General features: G+C 40.1%; 1 protein-coding gene across 1 annotated transcript; it reads right to left on the bottom strand.

Moving 5' to 3' along the window:
* Positions 1 to 11,363: 11,363 nt before the first annotated feature.
* LOC142181060 (uncharacterized) lies at positions 11,364 to 12,858 on the bottom strand. Its single transcript, XM_075253183.1, has 2 exons — positions 12,723 to 12,858; positions 11,364 to 12,412 (listed from the first exon to the last, which is right to left on the bottom strand). The coding sequence occupies exons 1-2, from the start codon at positions 12,856 to 12,858 to the stop codon at positions 11,364 to 11,366; spliced, it is 1,185 nt and encodes a 394-aa protein (XP_075109284.1).
* Between the last annotated feature and the right edge of the window lie 3,033 nt (positions 12,859 to 15,891).

Genomic DNA, 15,891 nt, shown 5'->3' with positions numbered 1-15,891 from the left:
GATCTTGCCTACCATCCATGAAGTTTGTTTTAACTGTATTTTCCAGATGTTCCTTCCTCTAATATAATAACTATGTACCCACTGTATCCACAACTTCTTCTTCTCTTTACATAAGTTCCAAAATTGCTTACATATAACAAATTTGTTCTAGATTGCTATATTCATGACATTGAATCCACCTACTGACTTGGGACGGCATATTTTCTCCCATTCTAATAGTGTTTTTTTTGAAACTGTACCTTCTCCAGTCCATAGGAAGCTTCTGCATATTGACTCAATTAGTTTTGTAATCTTCTCTGGTCGGACAAATATTTGAGCCCAGTAGGTTTGGATGGAGAACAGAATACTTTTTATGAGTTGATCCTTCCTGCATAGGACAAGAATTTTGCAGTCCATGAAGTAATTCTTCCCACTATTTTATTAATAAGTGATTGACACTGAGCTATGGATATTCTTTTGGAGCTCAGTGGCGCACCAAGGTATCTAACTGGTAGTACACCTCTCTGAATTCCTAAAAATTCTAGGATCTCCTCCTGATCTTCATTTGTGACTACTCCAAAGAAAATTGAGCTTTTATTTTTATTAATCATCAATCCAGAGGCTTTTGAGAACTCCATAAAGCATTGAAATAGTATTTTAACTAATCCAATATCTCCATGCAAAACAAGTAAAGATCGTCAGCAAAACCAAGTTGCAAGATTTGCATCTTAGCACACTTGTGGTGAAAGTTGAAATTTGGGATCTCAGCCAGTTTCTTTAGTTTCCTTGTCAAGTATTCCATTGCAAGCACAAATAGAAATGGTGGGGGGGGGGGGGTCCCCTTGTCTTAATCCTTTCCTAGCCTCAAATGGCTTAGTTAGTGCACCATTAATCATGATTGTATATGTGACAATTTCCATATAGTTCATGATCCATCTTACAAACTGCTTTGGGAATGCTAATGCATGTAATATCTGCTCCATAAAAGCCCATTCTATTTAATCATAGGCATTTTGCATATCCAATTTCATCATACATCTAGGTGATACCCCTTTTATCCCATATCCTTTTACAAGCTCATGACTCAGAATAATATTATTTGTGATTACTCTGCCAGGAACAAAAGTTGACTGTGTACTATCAATCAGTATGTCCATTACACTTTGTAGCCTCTTGGTAAGAATCTGTAACGAACCGACCGGTCGTTTTGAGCTTTTGCACTTGATCGCCAGTTCTCGGGCATGACTTGCCCCGTGTAATGTCTTATGACTGATGTAGATCGTTGGTTTTGGTTTCCAGGAAAATCGGAATGAATTTGAAAGAACAGTCTCAGATGAAAGCTTTGAATTTGAAAGGTTTGACCAAGAGTTGACTTATTTGTATATGAGCTCGGATTGGAATTTTTATGATTTGGTTAGCTTTGTTGGGTGATTTATGACTTTGGAGCGTGATCTGAATTGGTTTTGGAGGTCCGGTGTAGAATTATGCTTGAATTGGCGAAATTAGTATTTTGGCGAATTCCGGTTGATAGGTGAGATTTTGATCCGAGAGTCAGAATGGAATTCCAAGAGTTTCTGTAGCTTCATTATGTCATTTGTGATGTGTGTGCAAAATTTCAGGTCATTCAGTGGTTTGGTTAGGTTTTTGATCGAAAGCATATTTCGGACTTTTTTAGAAAACTTAGGCTTGAATTCGATGTGAATTGATGGATTTGGCATTGTTTGAGGTGTGTTGATGACTGGAACAAGTTTGAATGAGGTATTGGGTTGTGTTGATGTTTTTGGTTGAGGTCCCGGGGTCTCAGGGTGACTTCGGATGGTTAACTGGAAGATTTTAGACTTGAGAGATTTCAGAAAAATGCTGCTTCTGGTATTTCTGCACATGCGGATTGGGGACCGCAGATGCGGTGACGTACATGCGGAAGGGGAGCCACAAAAGCAGATTTGGGAAGAGTAGTCAGGGACCACAAATGCGGCATATGGACCGCACCTGCGGAGTCGCAGATACGGCTCGTGGACCGCAGATGCAGAATATGGTCCCTTAAGTGATTTCCACATAAGCAAAAGCTAGACCGCAAATGCGGTATTACAGCAGTGGGCTGTTGTTCGCAGATGCGAAAAACCCCTGGGCAGAATGTTTTAATTCGTTTCATCCGCGATTTTGAAGCTCATTTACTCTATTATTGATCATTTTGAGAGCTTGTTGAAGGAAACTGAAGATGGATTCAAGGGGAATCACCTAGAGGTAAGATTTTTGAACTCAATACTTGATTATTATTATGAAATCCACTTAGAAATTCATGGAACTAAGCTAAAAAATGGAAGAACTAGGGCTTGAGATTTTGAACTTTTGAATTGGGATTTGAAGGACCATTTGAGGTCAAAATTGAGAACTTTTGGTATGTACGAACTCGTGGTGTGATAAGAAATCTAATGATGTGAAAATTTCTGAGGTTTGAGAAGTGGGCCCGGGGCTCGGGTTTATGGTAATTTCGGGATTTGTGCCCGATATTGAGTGTTTTTGCTTGGGATTTATTTTCCTAACATATTGTGATGTATTCGTTCTGATTTTGGATAGATTCGACGCGCGTGGAGGCCGATTTGAGGGGCAAAGGCGTCGCGAGCTAGGGATTTCGCCGGTTCTAGGTGAGTAATGATTGTAAATGATACTCTAAGGGTTCGAAACCCCGGACTTGCACATCATAGTGCTATATTGAAGTGAGACACGTGCTTGATGATGAGCGTGGGGTCATTTACTATTGGGGATTGTGACTTGGTCCATCCCGATTGATGATTTTACCACGTATTTGATTGAAACTTATTTTTTATCATCATTATTTGGACTGATTATCATATTTGGGCTTCGTGCCAACTATTTGAACTCTCTGGGGATTTTTATCACTATTTCCTCACTGTTTTTACTTACTACATGAACTCAGTCGTAATGTTTTCCACTGTTTTACAACTCAGCCACTTTTTACTCGGTTTTGGAACATAAATGATATTTCTAAATGATGTTTTGGGCTGAGAAGTATTGTTTTACTAATGCCCGAGGGGCTTGTGATGATTTTCGGACTGAGTGAGGCCGAGAGCCATATGTGAGGATATATTGAGTGATATGAGGCCGAGGGCCTGCGATACCTTTATACGCCACGAGGTGGCTTGAGTGATATGAGGTCGAGGGACTAGATGTGATGCCACGAGATGGCTTGATATTGCGCTTGGGTCGTAAGGGGCCCCTCTCGGAGTCTGCACACCCCCAGTGAGCGCGGGTACCCATTGTGATCACAGAGTGAGCTCGAGGGGCTGAGAGTGTTCTGAGAGTGAGACCGAGGGGCTGGTACTGTTCTATGTGTTTACCTTTATTTCCATTTGTCTGCAATTACCTGTTGATTGTGTTACTTTATGTGTTATCTTCCTGATTGCCTGGCATTACCTGTTAAATTGAGTGTTGAGCCCGAGGGGCGGATTTCTATGCTTATCTGCACTAATTGTTTTGCATTCATTTGCATAACTGTTGAAAAAGCCATTTTCAAAAGAGGTTTAAACTGAGCTAAGATATTTCTAAAGATTTCACAGCTTCACTATTTTTCTCAAGGATTTTACAACGCTTCAATACAGCATGTTGGTTTGCTTTACGTGATTTCTTACTGCTAAGTTGTTATTTACCTTTATTACTCACTAAGTTGGAGTACTCACTTTACTCCCTCCACCTCGTGTGCAGATGCATGTATTTATTCACCCGGTAGCGGGTGTTGAGCTGATCGGAGGCTGAATCATCGGATTTTAGCAAGGTGGCTACCAGCATTCGCAGCACCGCTCTTCTCCCTTATCTTTCATCAGTCCTGTATTGTACATTCAAACCTTGTAGTCGTACTTATACTATAATAGATGCTCGTGACTTGTGACACCCCGATTTGGGCTGTGTCTGGATTGTTTCTACTGTTGTTATCGTTATTTTCGCAAATTATGGTTATTATATCATGTTTTAGAACTACTTATGGTATTTAGCTATTTAAAAGAGGTGGTCTGTTTTGGTCTGGCTGGCCTTGTCTTCATGAGAGGTGCCATCACGATCGGGTTCGGGGTTAGGGTCGTGACAAGTTAGTATCAGAGCCTAGGTTACATAGGTCTCACGAGTCACGAGCAGGTTTAGTTGAGTCTCGCGGATCGGTACAAAGACGTTTGTATTTATCATCAAGAGGTTGCAGAACCTTTAGGAAAATTTCACATTCTTGAATTCTTATCGTGCGTCCTTGATTCAGCTTGAAAAGTAACTTTTGAAATTCCTTCCACGCATTCGTATGCACGCATGAACGCTCAGTATCAGATATACATTGATGGCTTGTAATTCCCCGATCAAGTGGCGAGATACGATCTCTGTGTGTTGATATTGGGCTAGTCTGGAGGACTTGAGGCCAAATTTTTTTTTGCCTATAGCTTGAGCACTGAGGTGCTGATTGTGTGAACAAGTGCTTTTGAATTTATATGTTCGGTAATTTTTTCCAATTGTGGAACTGATGGCTGGATGGCTATGTAATGGGAATGTTAGTGCTGCGAGATGTATTCATATGATTTGGAAGTGACGAGAAAGGTCTGCTGGAGGATAGAAGAACTATTAGGTGCTTGATTTGAGTTATAGCCCAAGTTATGGGCGTGTGAAGAATCTTTTCATGTCTCCTAGTTGGGAGTGGAGTAGATTTCATGTTGCGGTATGAGTTCAGACTCAGGAAGACTAAGTGACTGCGTAATGGTTATGACGGTGGAAGGTATAGATAAAAGTTAGTTTAAGGCGAAGCAGGTGAGTTATCCCCTGCGAAGTGTTCTGGAGTTGTGTGATCTTTATGTTGTCTGTTAGAAAATCCCATTTACAAGTGAAACATATGTGTGAATTTAATTTGGGTCGCTTAAGAGAGTGAGTTTAATTGTTACGAGAGTAAATGCAAGATTTGTAGAAGATATGAAGTACCAGATGGTCTGTGTTCCACGAGCTTATGAAGGATTGAGTTAATCTCACTATGGTATTATGGCAGCAATAGAGTATATGCGTTATGAGTTATTGAGTGTATTTTATCTATAGCTTCGGGCCAAGTGGGGGAGTATGCTATTGATTAGTTGATTGCACGTTTATGTACTATGTTGGTCCTAGTTCGAGGTGTTCAGGCGAATCAGTTATAGCCTACGGGGATTGAGACCGAGGATGGCTCGAGTAAAGGAAAAATTCTTAACAAGGTATATAGTATGCTTCATAAGTGTGTAAGAATCACGAAATGTCTTGAGTTGTTATTGGTAAAGGATGCTCGACGCATAGAGCAGGAAGTTGCTTGGTTGTAATGGAATGATGTCACATTCTGCGGTGTCACAGTGCTAATGAAGCACAGGTTGATCGGTTCGTTTGATCAGACTAATTACAGTTTGAGTAGAGTGAATAACTCAAGGGAATGGTTCTAATGTGTTCAAGATTCTACATGTAACAATAGGGTAATTTAAAGTTGTATATGTGGTTAGAGACTGAGTTTCATTGGAAGATGTCAAGACTTGTGGTGTTTTATATATTAATTGTGGGATTCCATGTATTAGTATCTGGAGGTAACAGATTTAGTTTCGCAGGAAGTTCTTCAGAGAAAAGTATTTCGAATGTGGTGCTTTTGGAATATTTAAGAGAGTATTCAGCGGCTTATGAGTCTTAGACAGTGTGGTTTTATGCTTGGATCTCATGTGGGAATCCTGGGTTGAGGAATTTTGGTGCTACAACAAGAGAGAATATCAAGCTGAAGATGAATCAGAAGGAAATTTAGATAGATGGAGTAGCTTGATAGTAGACCGAAGCAGTATGGTAAGGATATGAATAATTCCTTGTGCGTGTTCGAGGTAATAAGTTCTTTCAGGTATTTTGCGGCGATGCTCTTAGGTTTTGATGGCTTACTTAGCTTGATTGAGTTAGAAGGATTCAGCCCTGACAGGTCTGATTTGTGCAAAAGGAACTCGGAGAGTTCTTGATGTTTTTTACCGAGGTTTGGAGATGTATATCTTCTATGGACATGCGATGTATAGTGTTTTTTCTTCTAGATGGGGCCAATGGAAAGTTTTGACTAGTGGAGTGCATAGTTGTCTGTGGCTCGGAAGGGAGATGAAGTTATCATGTTATCCTAGGATGGTATGGTATACGCGGTATGTTGTGAGGATCGAGATTTGCATGTGTAAAGTTACGGTCAGTTCTGAAAGGAAGTTCATGAAACCCTTAAGCATCGGGTAGCCTCAGATGATTAAGGAAATGGTATTGCTAATTAGAAGTGATTTGACGAGAGTATATGTTTCAGTAGAAGGGCAATGTGATTAAGCTAATGGCATTTCGGTAGTATTGCGACACTTTTTTATTAGATCGACTGGTGATATTCGGGATTGCTTGGTGGCACTGGGAATTTTAGAGTATCTATCGTGGGATGATTGGGTATTAAAGGTGTGGCATGTGTTCGGATGGAGAAATTGGGATCATATATGGTGATTCATGTGCCGTGTGGATATGGAGATGGAAGTTCTCATATTCAGGCTATGATGGGGTTTTAGATCGCGTGTATCGGCACTTTTTAGCAACTACCGGGATTTGGAGGCCCGAGTGGATCTTTCTTGGCTTGGTATATTAGATTTTGGATATGATATTGGGGTTTAGATTGGTTGTCTCCGTGTTGGGTTATTCCGGACTATTGCGCTTTGGGCTATGCTGGAAATGCCACGGGTTGAGTGGCGAGGTGCATCGGATTATGTTCTAGTAGAGTGGTTTATATTTCAAGGACCTAGCGGAAGGCTGGAAAGGATTGCCTTTCTTAATTGGGCCTTCGTGATGAATGTCAGAGCATAGGTTTCTACCATTGATTCAATTCCGGTGTTGAGGAATTTTTCAGATGTGTTTCTTGTGGTCGGGCATGTCGCCGGGCAAGGTTGCGGATTTTGGTATTGATTTGGTGTCGGGCACCGTATCGTATGGCTCCGGTAGGAGTTATAGTAGTGGAAGGAGCAACTTCAGGCTTCCTTGATAAGGAGTTCGTTGGCAGGCCAATGCGGATGCGTGTTCTAGCTGAGTCGGCTTAGTTGGCCCCAAACTGTATTGTTGAGGGACAGGTTGATTCGACTATTATTGAGCTTACTAGTGACCTGGGAGATCTATGAGTTGCCTTTCTGTGTTGTGAGACGTTATGATTTGTTGGTTATGGGCACATATGGTGCGGTTCTATTAGGGTTCATAGTGGAAGTCGAGCGGGAAAAGTAATTGGGTGTTGCTCGGTGAACAGCGTATTGGTTATGTCCTATCGGGTTTGCGTGGTATATGTTACTTGTTTCACCGTGGGTGTAATGGTCTACTTTGGTTCCATACATCAAATTGTGCATGGTTGTCAATTTTGAGCATAGTGACTTGAGGTGTCTCATGTGGAGCAGTGTTTTGATAGGATCGCACATTGCAGCGAAGCTATGTGGGATATGACCTTGCGGGTTAGATTCATGTGTTCAATTCTATGATGTGAGATGGGTTCTCAGCCTTGTGTTGTGGTGGCACTGGTGAGCTTGAGTTGTGGCTTAGGCCTCTATTGATGTGTCATGTCACCAGAGTGGTGTGTTGGATTAGAGGAGATCGTTGGGATCATCAATGAATACGAATGGATTCGATTTCAGCATGTTGGAAGGTTAATATCGAGGTTCGACTCGAACATTTGCTATGGTATTTGTCAGAGGAGAAGTCGCTTCATAAATGGGTGATCTGAGAAAATATTTATGGTTTATTGCGTATTTCATTTATCGTTGGTAGTATATGACAGTGTTGGAATGAGATTTTGGCTGATAAGAGGTTTTCTACCAGTATTCGGTTGTGGTGGACAGTTGCTGTGAATAGAAATTATCGCTACGAGTGTTTGAGTTATGTGGTATATCATGGGATTGCTCCCGAGATTGCAGGCATGGGTTATTACAACTGGTTCGTGTTTATTTAGAGTATAGGTGTGAGGTTTTTATCGTATTGATGGTTTCAGAAGTGGAAATGTGGTTACTGGATTGTGTAATTTTAGTTGCAATGTGTTATTGGACCTATATGAGATAGGGTGACGTGGGATCACCCCCGATATATGCATGGTAAAGTTATTCAGTTATTGGTTGGCTTCTAGAACAACTCTGGGTACGTTCGAGGACGAACGTGTGTTTAAGTGAGGGAGGATGTAACGACCCGACCGGTCGTTTTGAGCTTTTGCACTTGATCGTCAGTTCTTGGGCATGACTTGCCCCGTGTAATGTATTATGACTGATGTAGATCATTGGTTTTGGTTTTCAGGAAAATCAGAATGAATTTGAATGAACAGTCTCAGATGAAAGCTTTGAATTTGAAAGGTTTGACTAAGAGTTGACTTATTTGTATATGAGCCCGGATCAGAATTTTTATAATTTGGTTAGCTTTGTTTGGTGATTTATGACTTCGGAGCGTGATCGGAATTGGTTTTGGAGGTCCGGTGTAGAATTAGGCTTGAATCGGCGAAATTAGTATTTTGGCGAATTCCGGTTGATAGGTGAGATTTTGATCTGAGGGTCGGAATGGAATTCTGAGAGTTGTTGTAGCTTCATTATGTCATTTGTGATGTGTGTGCAAAATTTCAGGTCATTCGGACGTGGTTTGGTTGGGTTTTTGATCGAAAGTGTATTTCGAAAGTTTTTAGAAAACTTAGGCTTGAATTCGATGTGAATTGATGGATTTGGCATTGTTTGAGGTGTTTTGATGACTGGAACAAGTTTGAATGAGGTATTGGGTTGTGTTGGTGCTTTTCGTTGAGGTCCCGGGGGCCTCGGGGTGACTTCGGATGGTTAACGGGAAGATTTTGGACTTGAGATATTTTAGAAGATTGGTGCTTTTGGTATTTCCGTACTTGCGGATTGGGGACCGCAAGTGCGGTGACACACATACGGAAAGGGAGCCGCGGAAGCGGATTTGGGAAGAGTAGTCAGGAACATAAATGCGGCATATGGACCGCACCTGCGGAGTCGCAGATGCGGCTCGTGGACCGCAGATGCAGAATATGGTCCCTTAAGTGATTTCCGCAGAAGCGGAAGCTAGACCGCAAATGCGGTACCGCAGAAGCGGGCTTTTGTTCACCGATGCAAAAAATCCCTGGGCAGAATCTTTTAATTCGTTTCATCCGCCATTTTGAAGCTCATTTACTCCATTGTTGATCATTTTGAGAGCTTGTTGAAGGAAATTGAAGAGGGATTCAAGGGGAATCACCTAGAAGTAAGATTTTTAAACTCAATACTCGATTATTATTGTGAAATCCACCTAGAAATTCATGGAACTAAGCTAACAAAAAATGGAAGAACTAGGGCTTGTGATTTTGAACTTTAGAATTGGGATTTGTAGGACCATTTGAGGTCGGAATTGAGAACTTTTGGTAAGTACGAACTCGTGGGGTGATAAGGAATCTAATGATATGAAAATTTCTGAGTTTCGAGAAGTGGACCCGGGGCTCGGGTTTTTTGTAATTTCGGGATTTGTGCCCGATATTGAGTGTTTTCACTTGGGCTTTGTTTCCTTAGCATATTGTGATGTATTCGTTCTGATTTTGGATAGATTCGACGCGCGTGAAGGCCGATTTGAGGGGCAAAGGCGTCGCGAGCTAGGGATTTCGCCAGTTCGAGGTGAGTAATGATTGTAAATGATATTCTGAGGGTTTGAAACCCCGGACTTGCACATCATAGTGCTATATTAAGGTGAGATACGTGCTTGATGATGAGCTTGTGGTCGTTTACTATTGGGGATTGTGACTTGGTCCGTCCCGATTTATGATTTTACCGCGTATTTGATTGAAACTTATTTGTTATCATCATTATTTGGACTGATTATCATATTTGGGCTTCGTGCCAACTATTTGAACCCTTCGGGGATTTTTATCACTATTTTCACACTGTTTTGACTTACTACTTGAACTCAGTTGTACTGTTTTACAACTCAGCCACTTTTTACTCGATTTTGGAACTTAAATGATATTTCTAAATGATGGTTTGGGCCGAGAACTATTGTTTTACTAATGCCCGAGGGGCTTGTGATGATTTTCGAACTGAGTGAGGCCGATGGCTATATGTGAGGATATATTGAGTGATATGAGGTCGAGGGCCTGAGATACTTTTATACGCCACGAGGTGGCTTGAGTAATATAAGGCCGAGGGCCTAGATGTGATGTTACAAGATTGCTTGATATTGCGCTTGGGCCGTAAGGGGCCCCTCCCAGACTCTGCACACCCCCAGTGAGCGCGGGTACCCATTGTGATCACAGAGTGAGCCTGAGGGGCTGAGAGTGTTCTGAGAGTGAGCCTGAGGGGCTGGTAGTGTTCTATATGTTTACTTTTATTCCATTTGTCTGCCATTACCTGTTGATTGTGTTACTTTATGTGTTATCTTCCTGATTGTCTGACATTACCTGTTAAATTGAGTGTTGAGCCCTAGGGGCGGATTTCTGTGCTTATCTGCACTAATTGTTTTGCATTCATTTGCATAACTGTTGTAAAAGCCATTTTTAAAAGAGGCTTAAACTGAGTTAAGATATTTCTAAAGATTTCATAGCTTCACTATTTTTCTCAAGGATTTTACACCGCTTCTATACAACATGTTGGTTTGCTTTATGTGATTTCTTATTGCTCAGTTGTTATTTACCTTTATTACTCACTTTACTCCTTGCACCTCGTGTGCAGATACATGTATTTATTCACCCGGTAGCTAGTGTTGAGCTGATCGGAAGCTGAGTCATCGGAGTTTAGCAACGTAGCTACCAGCGTTCACAGCACCACTCTTCTCCCTTCTTTTTCATCAGTCCTGTTTTGTACATTCAGACCTTGTAGCCGTACTTATGCTCTAATAGATGCTCGTGACTTGTGAAACCCCGATTTGGGCTGTGTCGGGATGGTTTCTACTATTGTTATTGTTATTTCCACAAATTATGGTTATTATATCATTTTTTAGAACTACTTATGGTATTTAACTGTTTAAAAGAGGTGGTCTGTTTTGGTCAGGCTGGCCTTGTCTTCACGAGAGGCGCCATCATGACCGGGTTCGGGGTTAGGGTCGTGACAGAATCTTTGATATCACTTTGTACAAGATTGTACAACATGAAATAAGCCTATATTATTTAATGCTTGCAAGATTTTTGACTTTATTAAGGTAATGGCAGTGCAGTTGATAGGCCTGAACATTTGTGCTGAGTCAAAAAATTCCAACACAGCCTTTGTCACATCCTGTCCAATGATTGGTCAGGATTTCTTGAAGAAAACAGCATTTAGCCCATCGTATCTAGGGGCTTTTAGATCACTAATATCCTTTATTGCTTCCCATATTTCTTCCTGAGACACTTGCTTGGTAAGCTATAGTAGTTGTTCCCTATTCAATATTACCCCCATTATCATATCATTTGTATTAATAACTGGAAGATTGTCTGCTCTTGAACCCAATAACTTCTTGTAGTACCCCATGATTTCTTCCTCTATATCTTCCTCCAACACTAGCTGGTTCCCCATGTCATTAGTTAGTATCTGTATTCCATTCAAATTACTTCTATTGTTTATCTGAGCAAAGAAATAAGCCAAGTTTGAATCCCCCAGCTTCAACCATTGTACTCTTGATCTTTGTCTATATATGCTTTCCTTAATCAGTACCCATTTTTCTAGATCCTCCTTCAATGTTTTTTCCTTCTCAATTAGCTCTAGCTTCTGTAGATTGGAACTCATTTCTTCCTGTACTAACTGAAGCTCTTTCCTGATCCCTTTAATTCTCTCATCAACTCCTTTGTAATGCTGTGTGTTAATCTTTTTAATAGCCTCCTTTACCTTCTTGAGCTTATTCCATACTAATTGCATCATACCAAAAGTATTCCTTCCTTCCCAGGCTTGTTCCATTTTCTGTATGAATTGATGATGATCAGCTATACAATTGAAGAATCTGAATGGTCTATTCTTCTTCCCCTGCACTTGTGTTGTCATTAGCTTTAATGGTGAATGATCAGACACTAATGGCTCTAAGACTTGTACTTTCATATTAGGCATTATCATCATCCAGGCTGCATTTACTAATCCCCTATCTATTCTACTATAAGTGTGATTGTTAGTCCATGTATAATTCCTTCCCACATATTGTAATTCATGCATCCCTGTATCAAGCATATATTCCTTAAAATCTCTTGTTTCCATTGCTCGTACCTCAGTACCATGTTGTCTGTCCTGTGCCTGAAGAACAACATTATAATCCCCTATTGCTAACCAGGGCCCTTGTTGTAAACTATGTATCTGTCTCAACTTCCTCCACATACTTAGTCTATCTTTGATAGTATGTAATCCATATATTGCCGAAAACCCAAATGTGAATGCCTTTGATATGATTCTAATCTGACCATGTATCAACTGCTCATCAACTTCTTCTGGTTCAAAATCATATAGGATCCCATATTACCCATATTTTACTTTTATTACTTTGACTAGCATTCGATATCCACTGTCATCCGGGTGCTATTTTTTGATTATATCATTGGTTCTGTGCTCCTTCACTCTATGTTCAACCAAAGCAATTAGAGCTTTATTATTACTTTTTATAAACTCCCTCACCCCTTTTGCTTATATGTTTTATTTAACCCCCTAATATTCCAAGTTATCACACTCATATTGGTATTAAAAAAGGTTCATAATACAACTCATGCACCCTTTGACTGCTCATTTGCATTTTGCTTGTACCTGGTTCATCATAATTTGTATTGTTCGTCAAGCTTTGGGTCTCTTTCTTTCCTGCAACTTCCTGCTCTTTATTTTGTCTGGCCTTAGTTGCCCTTGTTGCTGATTTTCCAAGTACTGTAATCCACCCTTCATCCATCCTTTGTACTTCTTTCTCTATAGGTTATGGCTCTCCCAGCTGGCCAGATTCAATCATTTCCTTTTGTTCTGTTTCGTTCTTTTCATTAGCTCCAATTCTGTCAGTTCTTAGCCAAACCTGTTTACCTTTAGCTACATTCCTTTGTTAGATCATTCTCTGTGGTTGTGTCCTTTTGATCTTAGCTCAATCATGTCCTATTTTCAAACATTTAGAGTAGTATGTTGGTTCCCAATCATAGGCAACCTCCTGTTGAATTAGCCTCCCCTTAGGATCCTGTAATTTCACACTTCTAGGCAATGGCATAGTTATGTCCATTTCAATTAGCATTCGTGCATACGAGATCCTCATTGCTCCAGTAGTATATTTATCCGCATACACTAGGTTTCCCAAAGCACTTCCTATCTTGCTTAGTGCTTTCATGCTCCAGAAATTAAGAGGCAAATTGGGAAACCTCACCCATAATGGGATAGTCTTCAATACCTCATTGTGTACATTGAAATCTTCAGTCCATGCTTTCATGATTATAGGTTTATTATTCACTGTATGATGTCTAGAGTACAGCACTTGGTCCTTTTCCTCCAGATTACTAAACCTTATCACAAAATAACCCTCATTATGATAGTAGATCTGTGGCTTCCTTGAGAAATTACCTACTGAGCTTAGAAATCTCTCCATATCTCCAATGGTAGGTGAATCCCCTATCACATACAGAATAATCGCAGATCTCCATTTATCATTTTCCTGCTCAACATCCTCAACCTCTAATTTTACAATTTTCTCACCATTTTGAACGATTGGAGCCATAAACTGTAGATTCATACCCTTCATGACTAATTTATTCCCTGCTACCACATTTGCCCATGACTGTTCCTGTTTGACAGCCTTTGATTCATCATTTTTGCTGCTCTCAACAGTACCACAGATGCATGGTACTGTTCAATTGTTGGTGTTGTTCCTAGCTTGCTTTTGAGTTTTCCTATTCCCAGATCCACTTCCAATAGCTTGAGTAGCTGTAGGTGTAACTGTAATTGCCTTTGATTTGTCCTTATTCCGCGATGGATCTGCTTCCTCTTTTCTTATCTCACTCTTCATGCTCCTCAGAGTGAGATTTCCAACTTGATCTTCAATTCTAACTCCCTTAGGTGACACAAATAGTTCTAGTATTGCGTTCCTCGTCTCCGTTGATCATTGTTCATCAACAGCATTCTTCTGCTGATTTTTCTTAGGCCTGCCTCTCCCTCCCATGGCTTCCAAGCGCACGTTAGCTGGTCCATGTTAACGTGCGCCGAGAAATAAAAAGAAGGAAGAGCTGAGAAAGACTTTTCTAATATTATATTATATTTATATTTAACTAAAAAAGTCAAATATAAAATAAAGTTACCATATACTATTGACATTATTAGCTTGCCACTTGGCTTAACCATAATGTCAAATATATATGGCAATTTTCTTGCTTTAATATATATATAGATTTTGAACGATTGGAGCCATAAACTGTAGATCCATACCCTTCATGGCTAATTTATTCCCTGCTACCACATTTGCCCATGACTGATCCTGTTTGACAGCCTTTGATTCATCTTTTTTGCTGCTCTCAACAGTACCATAGTTGCATGGTACTGTTCCATTGCTGGTGTTGTTCCTGGCTTGCTCTTGAGTTTTCCCGTTCCTAGTTCCACTTCCAATAGCTTGAGTAGCTATAGGTGTAACTGTAATTGCCTTCGATTTGTCCTTATTCCATGATGGATCTGCTTCCTCTTTGCTTATCTCACTCTGCATGCTCCTCGGAGTGAGATTTCCAACTTGATCTTCAATTCGAACTCCCTTAGGTGACACAAATAGTTCTAGTATTGCGTTCCTCGTCTCCGTTGATCGTTGTTCATCAACAGCGTTCTTCTGCTGATTTTTCTTAGGCCTGTCTCTCCCTCCCATGGCTTCCAAGCGCACATTAGCTGGTCCACGTTAAAGTGCGCCGAGAGAGAAAAAGAAGGAAGAGCCGAGAAAGACTTTTCTAATATTATATTATATTTATATTTAACTAAAAAAGTCAAATATAGAATAAAGTTACCATATACTATTGACATTATTAGCTTGCCACTTGGCTTAACCATAATGTCAAATATATATGGCAATTTTCTTGCTTTAATATATATATAGATTTTGAACGATTGGAGCCATAAACTGTAGATCCATACCCTTCATGGCTAATTTATTCCCTGCTACCACATTTGCCCATGACTGATCCTGTTTGACAGCCTTTGATTCATCATTTTTGCTGCTCTCAACAGTACTATAGTTGCATGGTACTGTTCCATTGTTGGTGTTGTTCTTGGCTTGCTCTTGAGTTTTCCCGTTCCCAGATCCACTTCCAATAGCTTGAGTAGTTGTAGGTGTAACTGCAATTGCCTTCGACTTGTCCTTATTCCGCGATGGATCTTCTTCCTCTTTGCTTATCTCACTCTGCATGCTCCTCGGAGTGAGATTTCCAACTTGATTTTCAATTCGAACTCCCTTAGGTGACACAAATAGTTCTAGTACTGCGTTCCTCGTCTCCGTTGATCGTTGTTCATCAACAACGTTCTTCTGCTGATATTTCTTAGGCCTGCCTCTCCCTCCCATGGCTTCCAAGTGCATGTTAGCTGGTCCATGTTAACGTGCGCCGAGAGAGAAAAAGAAGGAAGAGCTGAGAAAGGCTTTTCTAATATTATATTATATTTATATTTAACTAAAATAGTCAAATATAGAATAAAGTTACCATATACTATTGACATTTGTTAGCTTGCCACATGGCTTAACCATAATGTCAAATATATATGGTAACTTTCTTGCTTTAATATATATATATATAGATATAGAAATAGATGATAATAGATACTTTTAAATATTATAGGATTAGCTGATTTAATAACAAATATAGCATGTTGGAACTATAGCAGCAATCACAGTTGTAAATTATAACGTCTGTATCCCACTAATTAAGGGATATATACCAAGTGAAAAATTTCATCTTTTCTCTATCTTCTTTAAATAACG

This window comes from Nicotiana tabacum, chromosome 5 (assembly GCF_000715075.1).
Source record: "Nicotiana tabacum cultivar K326 chromosome 5, ASM71507v2, whole genome shotgun sequence".
Taxonomy (NCBI): Eukaryota; Viridiplantae; Streptophyta; class Magnoliopsida; order Solanales; family Solanaceae; genus Nicotiana; species Nicotiana tabacum.
Note: the sequence above shows the minus strand (reverse complement) of the source record. Positions and strands in the feature narration are given on the sequence as shown.